This window comes from Octopus sinensis, linkage group LG1 (assembly GCF_006345805.1).
Source record: "Octopus sinensis linkage group LG1, ASM634580v1, whole genome shotgun sequence".
In the NCBI taxonomy this organism is placed as follows: domain Eukaryota; kingdom Metazoa; phylum Mollusca; class Cephalopoda; order Octopoda; family Octopodidae; genus Octopus; species Octopus sinensis.
In genome coordinates, this window is record NC_042997.1 from 206,531,930 (window position 1) to 206,552,010 (window position 20,081).

General features: G+C 39.7%; 1 protein-coding gene across 1 annotated transcript in view; it reads right to left on the reverse strand.

The window, feature by feature from the left end:
• The window catches only part of LOC115210476 (protein mono-ADP-ribosyltransferase PARP14-like), a 195,736-nt gene that overhangs the window by 1,694 nt on the left and 173,961 nt on the right, over positions 1-20,081 (reverse strand). The window contains exons 10-15 of the mRNA XM_036508664.1: positions 15,092-15,207; positions 14,584-14,811; positions 13,746-13,973; positions 9,110-9,164; positions 2,584-2,717; positions 2,021-2,198 (exon numbers count right to left, since the gene is read on the reverse strand). Coding sequence (XP_036364557.1) covers positions 2,021-2,198; positions 2,584-2,717; positions 9,110-9,164; positions 13,746-13,973; positions 14,584-14,811; positions 15,092-15,207 — 939 coding nt within the window. The remainder of the gene's footprint in view (positions 1-2,020; positions 2,199-2,583; positions 2,718-9,109; positions 9,165-13,745; positions 13,974-14,583; positions 14,812-15,091; positions 15,208-20,081) is intronic.

Sequence of the window (20,081 nt, forward strand, 5' to 3'; positions counted from 1 at the left end):
GTTCAAACTCGCTCACTTCTCGTGAATATGGTAATGCTCACGAACGCATCTTTATGCAAAGCATGATGCAGGGCCAGAACGTCGACTCTTTTGGGTGTAAGAGGCACCCAAGTTCTCCAGCCTATCATTCATTTCCCAAATGCAGCAAGTGTAACAAGACTGACATGAAATCAGAGGGAGCAAGCCATCGGATGTCTCCATACTGTTCAACGTCCATAGGTCATTGCTAATGACTTGAACTGCAGTATTTGGACAATTGAATGGCCGAGGGAATGAGATAGTGCCACAAACAACATGGATAATCATCCACACAGTGGCCGACCAAGGGTTATAACAACACGTCATGATTGTCATCTGCAGCGACAGCACTTGCAGGACTGATTCTTTAGGACAATGGAATCAGCTAGGCAGAGCATAGGAACTCACCACAGACCCATTTGTGCTGAGACCTTTCAATTTGACTCACCAAAGTCCAGCTAGGAGCCACATCCTCACAGATCATTATTGATGGGTACATCTGCAGTGAGCTGAAAAACGTCAGAGCGGGCAACATGAGTAGTGGAGGAGTGTAGTCTTGTCTGACAGAAGTCGATATTGCATTTCTCTGGAAGACAGCAGAGCTGGCATTTGGAGGAGAAGGGGGGAATGTCGTGCCAATGGCTGTATGGTGGAGTGATACTCATAGGGAAGACAGAGCATCATGGCAAGGGGCAAGATTGCACTCAACCATAAACCTGAACTGGTGGTCTTCCGAAACATTGGTGAAGGCTGAGGAAATGGAGTAACTGCTGCTTGCTATATTGACCAAATTTGGAGGCCTCACATTGTGCCATACTTTGCCTGTTGTTGGAATTACATGTTCTGACATAACAATGCCCGTGACCATACTGCAGGTTGACAACAGGCTTCCTCCAAAACATCAACATCCAGACACTGGCTTCAGTCCAGACTCAAACCCTATAGAGCACCTGTGGGATGAAACCCCAAAGAAGGCTAAATGACACCCGTCCAAGACTGAAAACTCAGAGACAGCTCACTGCAGGTTTTAACAGAGTGTCAGCTGCTATCCCCATGGCTTTCATCAATCGTTTGGTGCATTCAATATGCAGAAGATGCCGGGTAGTAATCAACACTAATAGTGGTCACACGAGATATTGAGCTTATCTCTTTGAATCTAAGACATTCCATCATCACATGACACCATGTGACATCAAACAGGTTTCAGGAAATGATGTTTTATCATTGGGAGAGCCTGTCCCTTGCCAATATTTACCATTGAACTTGTTTGGGTAGCATTTTGTGGAACCCCACTCTTCTACTCACCCCATATCCATATTCACCATACACATCAAAATCTAATTCCAAAAGATGATAAAAGAGTTAGTGAGAGAGGGTCGTTTGAGATATCTAAATGGAGTGACCTCTGTGATGGTACCTCTGCTGGTTTATCAGATTTCTGTACAGTTATTAAATGTCCCTTAACCAATTTCTAGGCCGTAGCAGACATTGAATATTTCAATGAGAGTTAACAACACTGTATTGATTATGTCAGTATATCTATAATTGACCCACTCAGAATAGTGATTGTTAGGCCTGGTGTTCACTTGTTGATATTTCTGTCCAGTCCTGCCGACCCACCACTACACCCAGTCCTTCTTCCCCAAAACATTACCCCTCTGGAATTCCACCCCTTCTCTTATCTTTCCTGCAATATTTTCATTTACAAAGGTTCAAAGGGAACATTAATGGATGGGGACAGACCCTTCCTCCCAATCCAAATAAAAGTGTTGGTTCCACAATAATAAGATACACCTGGTTTACTCTAGAGCAGAAGATGTTAGGAAGGGGACCTGGCAGTAGAAACGATGCCAAACATGGAATGTATAAGCATCATGGCATCCTCTCTGTGTAAGAAAGGATTCTAAACAGCAATCAATGTGGAGAGTGACTGTCCAGATCAGGACAATAGGAAGGGTGGGTAGAGGACACCACTGCTGCCACTTCGAGAATATTTACTTACCATTTTTACTACAATATCTACAGTTGAATCCATATCTATTTATTCTCTCAACACATTCTGCAGTAGTACCATGCCAAAGGCCATCAACTCCAATTTTAACCTTAGGATTTTCTGCCTCAAATTGTTCTTTCAATGCTTTGTATCTCTGGCATAATGTTTTATTTTGAATTCTCTCAATCTGTAGAAAAGGAAAATACATTTATGAAAAGACAATCAATTCACTTCTTTGACAAGAAATAACATTTGTGGTGAAAATCCCCAACCCTATCTGCTTTTTTTTTTCTTTTTTATTTGATACCAATTTTGATTCAACTGTAAATTTTGGTAAGGCACAATAGTTTAGCTGCAAAATGGTGTTGCATTTACAATTCAATGCAAGAAGTTAAAGCAGAGGTATTTTTGTTGAGCAAAGATTTCTTGTGAATATCCAAAAACACATAAAACCATCCCAAATAAGTTCATACAATGAGATTTAAGTCTTTCAACACAAACAAAATGTCTCTTAACATTTTGTTTTAACAATAAACCATCAAATATTGTTTATAAACAGAAGTAAAACAAACTTTGATTATACGATAGGAAGGCAAATTCCGACGGAAAGTGGCCTGGATGTCATCATATTCTGATCCACTTGTGACTGGAACGATTTTAATTAATTCCTCGTCTTCCATTGGTGACCATGTATCTGGGATTGGTTCTAAAGTTCAAATAGAAATCAAATATTTCAGAACAAATATAAGAATATTGTTGAAAGTTTATAAAAAAACAGGTATATTTTGACAAAATGTTGGGTTTAGACAAGAAACACTGAATTACTAATGATTTCTATAGTTTAATAGTAGTAATGATAGTGTGCAAAATTTCACTCCCATGCAGACATGAAAATTAAGTTCAGGTATTTAATGAAATTATGAGAGATCCTGCGAGAACACCCGATTGGTTAGCAAGAGGTATTACTTACCTTCTCCTGAAGAATAATGGAACCAGCTTTCCCCAAGACTATCCACCCATGACATGTCTATCTGCCACGTATGAAATTTTAGCATCCATCCTCATGGAGAAAAACATACAAATTTATGGAACAGAATGATATTTTCCCCACTGAACAAAAAGGGTGCCGACAAGGCTCATATGGATGCAAAGACCAACTCTTAATGAATAGCATGGCCCTTGAGGAACTGTCATAGCAAATGCAGAAATCTCAGTTCTGCATGGATTGATTATAAAAAAGGCCTTTGACAGCGTGCTGCATTCATGGATCTTGAAATCGCTGGATATCTTCCAAATTCCTCACATTTCCTGAAGCACAACATGTCAATGTGGAATACAAATCTCCAGTTATACCACTCTGATGGAGTTCTGACCACAAAAGATATTAATATCAACTGTAGCATTTTCCAAGGTGACTCATTTTCATTCTTAATTTTCTGCATAGCCCTAATACTCATTACAAATGAATTTAACAGAACAGGGTATGAATATTAAATTGGCGACAAGAAAACAAGTCATCTATTTTATGTGGATGACTTAAAACTCTGTGGCAAAGATGATAATGAGCTTGAAGGACTGCTACATACTGTGAAAGCATTTAGTAAGGACATCGGGATGGAATTTGGTTTTGATAAGTGTGCCAAGGTCACTTTCCAGAAAGGAAAACTGAAGACCTCACATTCAGTGGAGTTGGATGTTGCCACAGTCAAAATAAGGAACACTGACAGGAAAATCAATAAGCAAGAGGATGCACCACCCAAAGGCCGATGCAGATCGTGTTTACCTACCCAGAGCTCAAGGAAGTCAAGGCTTGATTCGATTTGAAATCTCCTACAAAACCACCACAATTGGTCAGGTAAAATATCTTGAAACATCTGATAAATGGCTGCAAAAGCTCATTGAGAAACACGAAAGACATAAAAAGCCTCATTCTGTTGTGTTCAAGTGGAACTGCATGAGGGAAGTGCAACAACTCTAGTTGCAAAGAAGGTGAAATGAAGAGCAAAGCAAAATGCGTTTAAACAATTGGTTGATAGGTGGGAACAAAAACCTCTGCATGGCAAATATGTGGCCCATAGCAAACAAGCTGATGTAGACCAGAAGCACACCCATCAGTAGCTAGGGAGCTCAGGGCTAAAGGCAGAGAGTGAAGGCTTTATCTTGGCTACTCAAGATCAGAACTTATTGACGCAGAACTATCAAGCCAATGTGATGAAAAATTGTTTAGACTAAAAGTGCCTATACTGTAAGGATGGGATTGAAACAGTGGACCACCTAATCTCTGGGTGTAAGGATTTAGCACCAGTAGAGTATAAATCAAGAAATGACAGTGTCGACCAGTATCTACTTTGGATAATGTATCAGTATCATAAAATCAAAATTGCTGACAAATGGTACAGGCACCACCCTGAGGCTGTTAGAGAGGGAGAAAATGTAACGATTCTTTGGGACTTCCCAGTATGTACAGATTTGACCATCAAGGCAAATAAACCAGAAATTGTTTTGAAAGACCAAAACAATAAAGTCTGTTTATTGATTGATGTGAGCGTACTTTGTGACTATGATGTCTCAGCAAAAGAATTTGATAAGCTCAGAAAATATAAAGATCTGCTGATTGAAATCAAAAAGATGTGGCATCTCAAGATGGCTACAATACCAGTGATTGTAGGAGCACTTGGAATGATCAAAACAGGAACTGAAAATTATTTAAGAATGATCCTGGCTTACCATCCATGCAGGAAGTGCTAAAGATTGTCTTAACTGGTAACTGGTCACACGTATTGAGAAGAGCATCGTTGCTGTGAATTTTCTTTACTTTTTTCCCCTTATTTCTTGTTTACTTTTAAATTCTGTTAGATTGTTTAACTGCCACATCACACACACTGAGAAGAGAATTGCCACTGTGAATTTTATTTCTTTTCTTTTATTTTCCTTGTTTACTTTTTATTTCTTTTTTCCCCTTTATTTTCTTGTTGTTTTAAATTTTTGTTAAGATTGTTTTAACTGCCACATCACACACATGAGAAGAGAATTGCCACTGTGAATTTTATTTCCTTTTCCCTTTATTTTCTTTGTTTATTTTAAATTCTGTTAAGATTGTTTTAACTGCCACATCACACACACTGAGAAGAGAATTGCCACTGTGAATTTTCTTTACTTTTTTCCCCTTTATTTTCTTTGTTTACATTTTTATCTTTCTCTATGTCTTTCTTCCACTTTTTCTCTATCACATGACTTTGTAAATGAACGATCTGGTGTGTTTCTTTCAATGGCTTACCAATATATAGTGAGTTTCTCTGCCCTAGGTGTCAGGAAGACACCCAGCAAGAAATGGAAACAGAATTGAAGGATAGTGATGATGATGATGATGATGATGATGATGATGATGATGATGATGATGATGATGTTGATGATGAGATGATGATGATGATGATGATGATGATGATGATGATGATGATGATCATCATCATCATCATCATCATCATCATCATTTAATGTCCGTTTTCTATGTTGGCATGGGTTGGACAGTTTGACTGGAGGTCTGGGAATCCAGGAGGCTGCTCCAAAATCATAATAATAATCAGTTAAGATAATAATATTAATAATACTTTCGTTATTTTCCCCAAGGGTCCACACAAAAGGACATTACATAAAACAAACAATGGACAGTGGTGTTTAGACGATGTGTGTAAACAGTAAATAAACAAAAACAATTAACAAAAGAAAACAAACAATTAAATTCCCCAATATGGGGGAAATCCAAACAGCAGTTGCCAAGGAAACCCCACACACATGGCTCCTCAGGTAATCACAACTCTCTGCTTCTCTCTCCCCTGTCTACAGGTGCATAGTAGACCCGTCCACATGGGTCACCCTTGCCACATTCACACACCTTTCAATGAACTTTCTGACATTTGTGGCAAGAGTGAAGAGGAAAGAGCTTGTCTTGAATGCTTTCAGATGCCTCCACTAGACAAATCCTGAAATCACTGCAGGTGGCATAACCCAAGAGTGTGTCTGCACATTAGTAACCATGCCATACCTAATCCACCACTCAGAGGATGCTGGCAACAGACTGACTGCCAAACCCTTCCACAAGAATTTAAAGAAGAAATGCTGCAGCCTGGTGAAGAGTAACCAAGACAAGGTACGGTGGTCAGGTGATAAATGATAATAGATACAATGTAGACACTTGCCACCTCTGCCCGACCTTTCAGGGACAGCTTCCTCTCAACTCATTTCTGGGTAAGACTGACCACCCTGGTTGCCACATCACCCCATTCTTATCAACCTGCAGGTCATGACCAAACTAGATCCTGTGCAGTTTAACCAATGGCATCCTCTTACATGTCCAGGAGCCCAACCAAAAAGCCCTCGATTTGTCCCTATATGCTGACACTATCCCTCCTGGCCCCAGTTAGAAAGGGACGTCCCTTAGCTGTTCCAACTTCTGCAACAGTAGCTCTATCTAGATATGAAATGGATGATCCATTGTGGTTGCTCAATGTACATCAGGGAAATCCAGTCAGTACTTTTAAGATAAATGAAAGTTTCTGAGTAGGTTATAGGGCCCCAGCACTTCTTCTGTGTACTAGCCTCACACAAACGTTTTCTGCATCCAAAATCCCATTCCAGTTCCTTAATAGTACTAAACTGTGAGATATTCAAAGTAATATTTCTTGGCACTTGTAGAATTCTTGCCTTCCAACCCCTGCCAGAGCATCGATGACCACCAGTCTAAGGATGCCACCTTCACTACCATTCACATCAAGAACCACCAGCCTGCCACTCAGGTCCAAGGAGATTGCTTTTACTTTGAGGTCTAAGGATTTTCAGAATAGCACTGCTACCCCGCTGCGTGCTCCTGACAGACCACAAGATAAGCATATTTCATAGTCCTCAAAAATGGGTGCTAATGCTTGCTCCTTAGAAATCCTTGTCTTGCTAAATGCAGTCACACCTAAATCAAGTGACCTGAAGTCATTTAGAAAGTGATTGTGCTTCAAAGCTGACCTCAGGCCACATACATTCACACACCCTACTCTGAAAACGACCATATTTATCAGAGAAACAAAACGGAACAAGATCACTTACCTTGGATTTTGAGAAGGTCAGCTGATTCAGCGGCATCTTGAGAAGAATTATTAATGAAAGGCCTTCCCAAAGTCCTTTTGATGGACTTTAGCCTAAAGGGCCCAATCTCCCATGGATATATCTAGTTCTAAATAAGTGTTTGTGTCAGTTCTTTTAATCTGCCTGTCGTGGGGACTTTTCAACAGATGTTCCCCAAACCCTATTCCTTTTGTATGACTTCCTGTGTTATTCACTACTTCCTGCATCAGCTCACTGTTTCTCTTGCAAACGACTGTGAAGATGATGAGGCGTCTGGCTCCTGTAGTCAGTTGTACAAGTTGTTCTTGCAATTGTTGTTTCTCTTTGTGCATTTCTTTCTGTTTTGGTGTTTTTTATAGGTGTACAGTTCCAATATTTGCAACTACCACTGAAGTCTGCACCCGCAGTTGAATGAGTGTGCATTGCTTTAGCTGTTGGGATTTGGGTGAGTGTGTCAGTGTTGGTGTTGCTAGTGTAGCTGATGGATTAGGTGAAAATTCCTCATCCTGGCTTTTCACTTTCAGCTTGGGACAACCTTTTTTGGAACTATTTTTCTGCATTTCTCCAACACAAGTCCTTCTTGGCAGATTCAGTTCCTTCTCATTACATGATAAGGCTTCTGTAGCACCAGTGTTGGAAATACATGGCGTATCTGTGTTGCCCGTCTGTAGGCATGGGATAATCTGGTGTTGCTTATTTTCCATGCTACAGCTGATGGTGCCATTGTTGTGGTGGGACTCTGCTGTTGAAGATGTTGCTTTAATGGTTGTTGCTGCATTGATTGTTGTTGCAGCTTTTGGCCTTCTTGTGGTGATGGTGGTAGCATAGCTGCTGTTCCTCAAGCTCCATTTTGTTGTGGGAAGAGGGCCACAAGACCTTGGCTATCTGCCTTCAACCACGACTTGAAGACGCAAGGCAAGAAATTTATAGGATGGGGATTTTGTCAGTTACATCGACTCCATCATTTCACTGGGACTTAATTTATGGATCCCCAAAAGGATAAAAGCAAAGTCGACCTCTTCAGAATTTGAACTCAAGACAGCAACAGGTGAAATACTTCTAAGAATTTCATCCAGTATACCAACAATTCTAATAATAATGATGATGATGATGATGATGATGATAAAAATAATAATAATAATAATAAATGCTCTGATGCAGTAACAGGCAGTGGCTCTCATGGCTTTTGATCTTAACTGATTGGAAGTGTTATCATGTACATTGTTTTGCCTTGGTATAAAAGATGGGTTACAGCAAATATTCTGCTCAATACCACAGATTTGCTTGTCAGTTGTTTGACCGTAACCAGTTGAGCATGTCCCTTAGGGGCTGACAATATGTGCATCTCTGATCATGAGCAGAAGTAGTGGGGGAGCATCATAGCCATGTGTTGAGGGGGATTCTTTGGGGTTTGAATAATTCACCTTTGGAAACATGGGTGTTTCATTCATCATCTTTAAACACCCCTTATTCAGGAATCTTTTGAGCGGGATGGGCTCTTCGATATGACAAGAAAGTCTGAGCCCCACCTGCAAGGTCATACACTTTTTATCTTGTTATGAGATCATAATGTCACACACATGGTTGTGATGTATGGGCCTGGTGTACCCTTATCAGATGGGTAGACATAATGGGTATACTGGACTTTGTATATTTGTACCCCACTGTCACTTTGATGGCATGCATTGCTCTCTCACTCAATAATAATAAAAATAATACTCTTTGTTATTAAAGGCACAAGGCCTGAAGTTTTGGAGGAAGGGATTCTGGATTACACTGACCCCAGTGTGTAACTGGTACTTATTTCATTGTCCCTGAAAGGTGGAATTTGAACTCAGAATGTTAAGACAGACAAAATGCCACTAAGCATTTTGCCCAACATGCTAATGATTCTGCCAGCTCACCTCCTGAACAACAACAACCACGAAAAGAGACACTAGTTTTTTCCTAAATAAAATTGAAGATAAATAAAAAGAAAGTATTTACCTGATGATGCAGCTGAACTACCTGTTGTGTTTCCTTGGAAATATTCTTCAAATTTCTGTTAGAAGTAAACAATTAATTTATCATCACTCAATCAAAAACATAATTAATTTCCTAATTAACTTCTGTTAATTTCAATGCAATGCTTTTATTCATTGCTTCTATCATGAATATTGTTTTAAATTTACATTTCTATTTATCAATATAAATAAAACTGAAAATGTGCGTGTGTATCTGTGTGCATCACTAAAACTCGAGAACTACCCAACCAATTCAACAAATATCATTCAAATTTTACACATGCCTTACTTAGGGTCTATGCAGTGTTATGGGCCAAAAATGTTTCAACTTCTTGCCTAATGCAAGCCCAGAGAAATCTCTTATCTCTTACACTGTTTTGGTATTGTGTCAAAAGTGAAACAATAATATCTCTATTGTAATGTGATATAATAGTTTCACGATTATATGGCTTCAATTTCAATTACTTTCACTATCTGTATATATATATTAATTTCAGTTCTATTAGTCTCACTATGTATTTACATAACGTTTGTATATGTATATATACTGCTGAGGACATGCGTAAGCTCACAAGGAATGAAGCCACTATGCCCGATGGATGTGTAATGTCAGTGTGCATGCTCGACAGAGTGTTGGTACCTTGAAAGATAAGTTGGACCTAAGAAGCATCAGATGTAGTGTGCAAGAGAGACGACTGTGCTGGTATGGTCATGTGGCGAGAATAGATGTGGATAGCTGTGTGAAAAAGTGCCACACCCTAGCGGTTGAGGGAACCTGTGGAAGAGGTAGACCTATGAAGACCTGGGATGAAGTGGTGAAGCATGACCTTTAAACATTGGGCCTCACCAAGGCAATGACTAGTGACTGGACCTTTGGAAATATGCTGTGCTTGAGAAGACTCAGCAAGCTTAAGTGAGACCATAACCTCGTGGCCTATGCCAGGGGTGTAACCAGCTCACTTATGCGTACCTTTTCTTCATTGGACACTAAACTCTGCTTGCGAAGACCAGTTGAGGCAAGTGAAATCAGAATCAAATTCGATGACTGACATCCTATGCTAGTGGAGCGCTAAGAGCACCATACGAGCGTGATTGTTGCCAGAGCAACAAGTTGGACTCCGTGCCAGTGGCACGTAAAATCACTATTCGAGCATGATCATTACCTGCGTCGCCTTGCTGACACTTGTGTAGGTGGCACATGAAAAAATATTGTATCTGTTGTAGCAATGCATTGTCTGGGTATCTAGACAAGATTTCTATGCTAATTCGGTTCCGCACACCACCATGTTGTCCTTTGGCATGCTGGTAGAGTATTGAGGCCTGCCTCTAATCCTTGTATCCTCTCCATTGTTTATTTATATGCTTGGCCAAACTTCTCACTATTTCACCTATGTATGTAGTCTTCTGGTTTTTATAATCACCATTCATGCACTTCATTCGGTAAACCACATTTCTCGTTTTGCAGTTGACACCAAGGCTATATTTGCATAGTCCTGGCATGGACCATGTTTGGATGGTGCTCCTCACATGCCATTGGCACAGGAGTCTGTCAGAAGGCAACGGTCCCAGCTACGATATTGGTTTTACTTGACTCAACAAGTCTTCTCAAGCATATCATATCGCTTGGCACATCAGGAGTATTCTTAACAGGGCTGGACATGTGTGGTTGCGATCTCACTTTAGTCGCAGGGTCTTCTCGATCACAGCATATCTCCAAAGGTCACGGTCTCCTGTCATTGCCTCTGTGAGGCAATGAAATTTAAATAATCAGAAAATGAAGAACACTTTTGATCAACAAAGAAACAAATTGGATCACATCTATAGATTACTTTTCAATACAAAACATGACAAAACAATTCTTACGGCTGTTTCTGCTTCCAATGCCAGTCAGTGCTAATGAAAGAATTACAAAACTAATATTCATCATCTTCATAGGACATTTGATCTGGAGCTTCATCAGAGTGAATACAAATGCGTAAAATAAAATAAATGAAGGGAAGAGAAAATAGAAAAGAACATACCTTGAGAAGAGGCCATGAGGCTCAATATATTAAAATCATACCATCTTCCAGAGGAGAACTTTGAAGTTGATAGGCAAAAGAGTGATCTAGCAGTGGTGTAGGGAAATATCTATGGGCGATTTCTATATAAAGTGGGGAGCCAGGATGTTTGGAATGTAGTGAAATGAAGTTAGCACTAAAATAATATATGCATGCACATGTATATATATATATATATATATATACACACACACGTGTGAGTGCCACAGACCAAGTCTGTGGATGGTGCAAAGTCCCTTCCAGACCTAGAGTTACGTGGTGGTGGAATAGTGCAGTAGACAAAGCCATTAGTGCAAAGAGACGGGCCTGGAGGGATGGGGGTAGCAGGGAACTGTACCAGGTAGCCAAAAGGGAGGCTGGGCGGCAGGTATACATAGCCAAAGATGTAGCAGAAAAGAAGAAGTTTGCTAATGTCCAGCGACGTGAGGACCAAAGAGCTGAGGTATTTTGGATTGCCAGACAGTGTGTGAGAGAAAATAGTGATGTTACAGGAGAGAAATGTGTCCGCATGGATGATGGGGCACTTGCTTTTACTGTTGGTGAAAAGAAAGAGGCTTGGAGAAGTCATTATGAAAGACTGCTGAATGAGGAGAATGAACGGGAGGAGGAGAGCCTGCCAAATGTTGACCCAGTAGAGGGACCAGCTACCTGAATAGACAGCTCCCTTGTAGTTAAGGCAATTAAGGATATGAAACCAGGTTAAGCCCCCGGCCCATCAGGAATCACTGCTGAAAGGCTTAAAACAGCTGGCTATGTGGGCTATGGCCTACTCACCCGCAATGTAAACCAGGTAGTTCATAATGGAGTCATACCCAATGACTGGCGTAGCAGCACCATAGTCAACTGCTACAAGGGTAAGGGTGATGCTCTAGATAGAAATAACTACAGGGGTATTAAACTGTTGGATTAGGTGATGAAGGTCACAGAGAGGGTCATAACCCATCTCATTAGGGAGAGAATTTGCTTAGATGGGTGTCCTTTTAGTACAAACTTTACTGTGGTAGACGCCATGAGCTAAACCGTAACATTGGATTTTTGGTGCAAGATGTATTCTTGTTAATATCACTAGTGGGGAGATAATTCCCTGCTACTTCCAGCACTGGGACAACAAGATCACATAATATCCACCTTGTTTGGACCTTGTCAATGATGGACACATGATCACTAGGGAGTGTCAATCTATATAACGTGGAGGGGACCTGTATTACTGCGGTCTCTAGCGGTCAAGTGTTCATCATCGATAAGTTCAAACAAGGTGGAAATCATGTGATTCGGTGACCTTGGTGCTGAAGATTTATCTTTTTGTTACTGATATGAAGAAGAGGGCATTCCAAAAAGCCTATGTGAGGGTCTTTCTCATGGCAATTACCATAGTAAAGTTGGTTCTAATGGAACATTCTTATTTAAACGGGGATAAATATTACCCCACACTAATAACTGACTGCATGGGAATGAAGAACAGTCGCAAGAAGAACCAAAGAAAGAGGTCTTAAAGTGGTCACTTGATCTGCTAAAATTAACAGCCAAATCTCTCTCACATCATACCTTGCTGCTTTATAGTGTTTTGTGAATAAATGTGGGAAGTCTTAGCCAGAGAATGGGGTCTCTCAGGTAATTTGGGTCTTTATTTGGGACTTCTTCATGCACAATGGAAACAACTTGGATTACTTGAAACATTCTTCAGAACATCTGGAAATTAAATATTTCAAAGTGGACAAGGCTTGATGGTAAATGCACCAGGCTTTTTAAAGGGCACTGAACCAAAGAGGAAATTTGTGGACATATTCCATCCGTCCTGGCTTTTGATGCTCAATAAAGTATAGAGTTTGCTGACCAAAGCTATTTTGCTGAACCGTTGACCATATCAGATGTTAGATTTTGGAGATTTCCATACTTGGATAGGGAGAAAGTTCCACCTAATTACAACTGATGTTATTGCAAGAGTCCCAGAACAAGAAACAGAGAGAAAGGGGGAAGAGGGACAGAGGTAATTGGTTTGGCATTTGTGAAATGGATCTTGGCTGTGGCAGCTAGGAAGAGGAGGGGGAGGAGGGAGGAGGAGGAATGGAAAGAAAGAAGAGAAGAAAGACATACAAGCATCTATGACATTCAGTCTGCAGAATCGGAACTGACTCAGGGTCCAACAATAAATACAACAACAACAACAACAAGCAAAACATTCTTAGCGTCAAATGTTACAATGGAATATTTCAGAAGCAAGAATTTGGTGATGGGAAATGGTATAATGAAAGGATAAAGCACAACAAAATATAATGAACAGCATTAAAGGTAGCATGAAGAAAGGTACCCAGGACATGCTGTGAAGTGGTTGGCACTAGGAATGGCATCCAGCCATAGAAACCATGCCAAAGCAGACACTGGGGTTCAATAAACCCTTGTGGCTCATTGGAGCCAGTCAAAATGTTGCACCCATTCCAAAATGGAACAAGGACTGTAAATGAGGATCATTTCTATTTCCTTTGTTTCTTGTAGAATATTTTTTTGGTAAATTCCAAGAATATCAACATAAAACAACAAACAACAAATACATCAACCAACCTTCATAATTTCCGTGTCTTGAGGATAAACCACGAAGTAAACATCTTTGATCTGGCTTGAATTTTGATTTGAGTAGTTTTTCACGGCTTCGTACATAGTTCTTGGTAGGTTCTCAATGGGGTACTTCAATATCCCAGCCCCTAATATAGGAAATGCCAAGCATTTTGCTCCCATTCTCTCAGCAGTGTATAGACAAATGGTTATTATTTGAGTCAAGTTTGCCAGAATCTAAAAAAAATAATTGTTTAGTAATTGATAATGAACATTTTATTAAATTATTTTCTTATTACAGGAAGAAAGCATTAAGTTGTAATAAATATATCCTCCTCTCACAACTCCTCTCACTCCTACCACTTCTAAACACAACTGTCATTCCTATCACTCTTTAGTCCTGCAAGGGACAAGGCAACCTCACTCATGATGCTGCTACAATAAATCAGACCCAATCCACCGTGTAAAATGGTTGGTGAATGAAGAGAGACAATGCAGACCCAAGAGGAGTCTTTAGTGTTGTTGAGGACATGACAACCTCTCTAGTGCTCGTGCCATGACAGAGAAAAACTCACCAATACAGAGAGTAAAACAGAGAAATATGTTTTAATATAGTCTTATTTATCAGTCACATAACTGTTGTTAGGCCATGAGGCTTTTTTCCTTCTATTTATATATAAAAGTGTCCTGTTCATCGATATCTTCTGCTTCCTTCCAATGATAACTTGGAAGAACAAATATTAAACAGGATGCTGACATTTGCTTTATGATTCTCACACAACATGCATAAGGTTCTCTTCAAACATTAACTGTTTCAATAAATCAATATCATATGATTGATACTTACTAAATCAGAGGAATTTTCATCCCAGAGAGGTAATACCAGATGAAATACATTCTTACATTTGAGGTTATATCCTTTAGTGATGGCTATTTTAGATGTAGAAATACCTTGAGGATATCTCTGGTTACATTCATATTGTATCTGTGAACCAGCAGCATTGAGAATAGAATTGGAAATAGAACCCTTGTTAAGCTGGAGCCGTTCATTGGTGCTGTTAACGATGACATCAACCTACAAAAGTAATTAATGGTAAACAACTAAGGAACAGTCCATGGAGAGAAGAGAGATACATTGTTGCAGTTGATATTGTTGTAAGAAAGGCTCTACAGAATGGCTGTAGTAAGTTTGAGGTTGTTAAAGTTAGCAAAAGATATACTCAAGATATCAGATGTGAAGGAAATAAAATGTTTGAGTTAGATTGAGAAAATGTTTTAATTAACTGTAATGATTCCTCATTTGGAAATGAAATAACAATTAAATATAAATATGTTAAGTGAATCTATTTACTCACAGATGCATTAGAAATTGAATCAATCATTAGTTGTATTTTGATGCCACGATTCTTTGTCAATGCCACATTAGTTCTGGGTGCCACGGAGGATGATTCCTGTTTTGATGTTGTGGTTTCTGAAAATAAACAAATATCAGTGTGTGTATGTGTGTGTATAGGTATACACACACACACACACATATATATATATACCAACATCATCATTACCCCCCCCCCATGATGATATAATGTCCATATTCCATCCAGGTCCAAGTTGAACAAAATGATATATAAAGACACATTTGTCACAGCAAAAGTCATGTCCAAAAACTGTCCATGCTGGGCCCTACACCCACATCTGTCCCTGTGAAGCATCCCCTTCACCACATCTCATCTTCCTAACACCCATCCCTCTATTATACTCTTCTAACTATGGTCCTACTTTACTGCTGTAACCATTTGAGAGCATTCAATACCGACCATACCCTTTCGTTAATACCAGTCGCCTCACTTGCATCATCATCTCTGTCCATACAACCTTCCATCGATCATCCCTTTCTGTCCCTTCCCTAATCTTTCCCACCCCCCCTCTTAGCTACACCTTACTCTGCCAGGTTTCCTGTTGAACACTTATCCTATCTGCAATCATTCTCAACACCCTCTCACAGCCATTGCTAAAACTCCCTCCAGTTTTCTGGCCCCACTCACTACAGCCACCCCCATGTATCTCTGACTCCCATCTCTTTCACAGTTCATCATCTTTGCTTTCCCTCTGCTGTCAGATCCTGGTCATCATCTCCCTTCCTCCTCATCTATCAACAGATTGATGGTTCTGCTGCTCTCCACCCTTCCTATGCTGCTTCTTGTCACCTCCTCCTTTCCGAGCCCCATCAGTCTCTCAACTCCACCTCAAACCATTGTTCCTCACTTCCTACAACCACCTCAAGCCCCATCTCTAACCTCTGCCATTCTCATCTCACACTCTGATGCCATTACCCTCCCATTCCTTCTTTCCTCATCCACAGTCTCCCTTCTACTCCCCTTCTTGTAACTTGGGACTATGCTCTTGCACCCTATTACCACCATCTTTCTCCCTTCTAGATACTGTCATGCACCCTTGCATAAATATAAGGAGGCCATGAATCTCCTCTATATCCAGACAACTGTGCTTGACCCTTTGGCAAACTTTAGACTTTCTACCCCCTGGCAACAATTCCATCGGGGGTTTTTATCCTTTTCCATTCTTTGCTTTGTTTTGCAAGATACTTAGTGACCTCACCAGTGCTGGTGCCATGAGAAAAGCAGCTTTCACTCCACACTGTAAAATGATAGGCATTTTGAAGGGCAGCCAGCCATCCACACTCAGCCAGCTGCACTCAGCTAGCCAGCTGCACTCAGCCAGCCAGCTGAGTGTGGAACCTAACACAGATCTAGAGATTACCAGATCTTGTCAAACTGATGGACATTAAATAATGATGATGATGATATAGAAATAAGTGTAAGACACCCTCAACTAGGAAAACAGGCATTCGTACATTTGTTAATAGAGTAGGTAATTTACCATCAAAACTATACAGTATTATAAATCCATTTCAGCCATTCTTACAAATGAGTTTTGCACAGGATATCATCTAACACTGTGCTCATCAGAGAAGTAGGGCAATGGTTTCTGACAGCAAGTGCCACATCTCTAATTGCAAGAGACAATTAGAGAGGAGGATTCCATCATTGGTCATGCCACTTGTCCAAAATCTCTGAGTGAGGAGTAACTGCCAGCAAAGTGGAATTTGGGTTTTAATTAAGCATCTGGGTGGTGAGAGTTCTTAAATATAAGTTCTCTTTTTGGCAAGGCACAGACTTCACCTTCTGCTACCATTGAAGTAAAGGTTACTTTCCTTCGGCAATCATAACATGCGTAGCCATGTAGGTGGCATTTTTCTCTCATAGACCTTAAAGGAGGTCTTGGGATTGTTATATATGGTTCTGTATGGACCTTTTAGTCACGTCCACATATTTCCACATGTTCTTCTATTTGCTGAAGTAACATTCAAATGATACTGAACGGAAATAAACACAAGTTTTCACTGTATAATCTGCTCAATATTAATACAAAGACAGTTCATAATTACTGGGAAAATATTTAAACAGAAAAAAAAATGAAAATGTTTTCTCACAAAACTGACTGACACAGCTTTGAGAAGCACTTTAGGTTGTTCTAAGCAGAAAATAAAAGTGAGAACATCTGTGTAGTATCAGAGCTCATTCTGTTTAAAAATGCAGTTTTAATAATGCCCAACATGGTTTCTGAAAACCATTTGACCAGACTATTTGATGGGAAGATTCCATTGCCCTTGGTTATACATCAGCTGATCTGATTGGCCAAGCCATGTTCACAGAGGTGTTAGTGCCTTTCATAGAGGCACAATTTATTTTCCCTAATTCAATATGTCTGGCTGTGGTCTTAGCTGTGGCAGCATGTGGTAAGTGAGAAAAATATTGGTTTCAAAGCTAAATGCTAGAAACATAACTCTGGCAATAAACTTGGCAATATGCTGGAATTCTGAAGTGGAGAGAGTAGGAGTTGGAGAGGAAGGCAAGAAAGCTCATAACGATGATGCATGGAAGCCATCATCCATGTGCAGACACAGATCACCTAGACACGATGAGAGCAAAGAGAGGAAAAGGGACGAGATACCTAGCCGAAAGTAAGGAAACCTTGCTAGTGGCAGCTAGGAATGAGGGAGTATTGAGAGCAGAGAGAAAAAAGGGAAAACAATGAAAGAAGTACAAAAGGGACGTGAAGAAGGGACCACATAATGATTTGCATGTAACCACAACAGAAGTTGCAGGAAAACCTAAATGGGATTGACTGAAGAAAGGAACACTGAAAAAAAGAGGCCGAGAGCAGCACCATACTGGCAGTGCAAGGCCAAACTTTGGCCATGAATTAAAGGGTGAACCTTAGGAATGAGCAAGTGTCTTTGCTGTGCCGCATCTGTAACAGAGTGGTCAAAACCATTATGCACATCATGAATGAATGCCCTAGACTTGCCCAAATTGTGCCACTACAAATTGCGGCAACATGATAATTAATGAAAGTGCCACATTGGAAACTGTATGAAAAGTGGGGGTTAGAGAGAAGCAAGACTTGGGATGAGTATAAGCTTCAGAGAGTGGGGGAGTTGAAGACTTGTAAAATCTTCTGGGACCTCTCAATCCAAATAGATCAGGTACTAAAGCATAAAAAAAGGACTGGGCCCAGTGGTGGTGGACATGATGCACCACATGTGCTACATAGTTAATGTTGCATGTCCCTTTGACCTATGAATAATCAAGGACGAAGGTAAAAAAAGGTAGATATATATAATCATCAGAGCATGGCTATGGGAATGATGGAAGTGAAGGTAGTACCAATTGTTATTGGGTCCTTGGGGGCGTTTTTGGAAGGCATCAAGGAAAATATAAAGGAAATTGGAATAGAGTGCCCAGTAGAAATGTTTACAAAAGGTTTGCCTCCGTGGCATGGCCAGGATAATCAGGAAAAGAATGGATAGCATGGTACCGTAGGTCGCAGGTAGTAAGCCTGCTATGTATGCAAGACTCTAGGAGTTCCAACAAAGCCTGTGATAAAGAGATAATAATAATAACAATAAAATGGAAACAGACCGCAGTGAATAGCAAACAGCATGGATGTGTGACAGCAAGCTACCAGGAAGATTCCTTAAAACTGAAACCATCATGAAGGAGGAATTAAAAATGCATAAAATCAATGAAAGAAAACTAGGTCATAATGGGACCATAACAGGAAACAGACAGATTTTGCTTATATGGAGCATATATATATATACAAAAGTATAGCTCCCCCCAAAAACACTGCTACAGCATGTGCATAAAACTGCAAACCTGTGAGTAAAATTTAAGATTTTAATTACATTATACATTCATATATATATATATATATATATATATATATATATAGACAAGACCTCTATATGTATATGCACATTCCTATTTCTTCTTAGTTTCTCACAGATACATCAAAAATAATTATAACTGTAAAAGAAACATCAACACATCAACTATCGGCAGGGTTCAGTGAAAAAAGGTAAATGCTGCAAAGAAGGAACCCATAACTAAGCCAACAAAGAAAAAAGAAAAAGAAAGGCAGACAGATAATGATAAATGCTAGGAAATGGAAAAACATACAAGAATAAAGTCATACTGTAAATACAGAACAATATGAACAAAAACATGTGTCATAGAAAGCCGATACCCAACAAAAGAACACAAGATCAGGCAACGGGAAGTAGAAACAACAAGATAAGAGATACATCTCAAAGCAAAGAAGAACCTAAAGGGAAAAATAACAATAGTTCTACCAATAAGGAAGAGACAACTGGCACCATTGACTTAAGTGATTTAAGTGAGAAAGATCAGAAGGTTTTAGATAAGTTACAGGAAGTAATGAGTGAAGAAGTAAGAAAAAGATTAGCAATATTAAAAGGCACCAACAGACAGAAGCTGCTAGAAATGACTAGGAAAGTAGACTCTGTTATCAGCAGGATGGATACTAAATATATAGGAGACAAAAATTTACTGATCTATGCAGAAAGGGTTGTAGTGACCAGAAGATTAGATATCTCACAGGGAAAGACTAGAAAAGAGCAAATGTGGAAAAGGAGACTACAAAATAAAGTGAAGACCTTAAGACAAGATCTGAGTAGAATAGAAGCCTGGAAAATGAACAAGATAGGAAACACAAGATGCAAATCTTTCCTTGAGAAAAGGTACTTAGTCAAAGAGAAAGGATTTGGGGCAGTAATAGAAAAGTTGAAACCGTGTGTCATAGCAGTAGCAGGCAAGCTTTCCAGATATCAGAAAAGAATAGATCAGTATCAACAGAATAGAATATTTAAGACAGATCTGAGGAAATTTTATAACCAGATAATTAATGGAGAAGGAAGTACTGAAGATGAGAAACCTAATGCAGAAGAAGTGAGAAAGTTCTGGA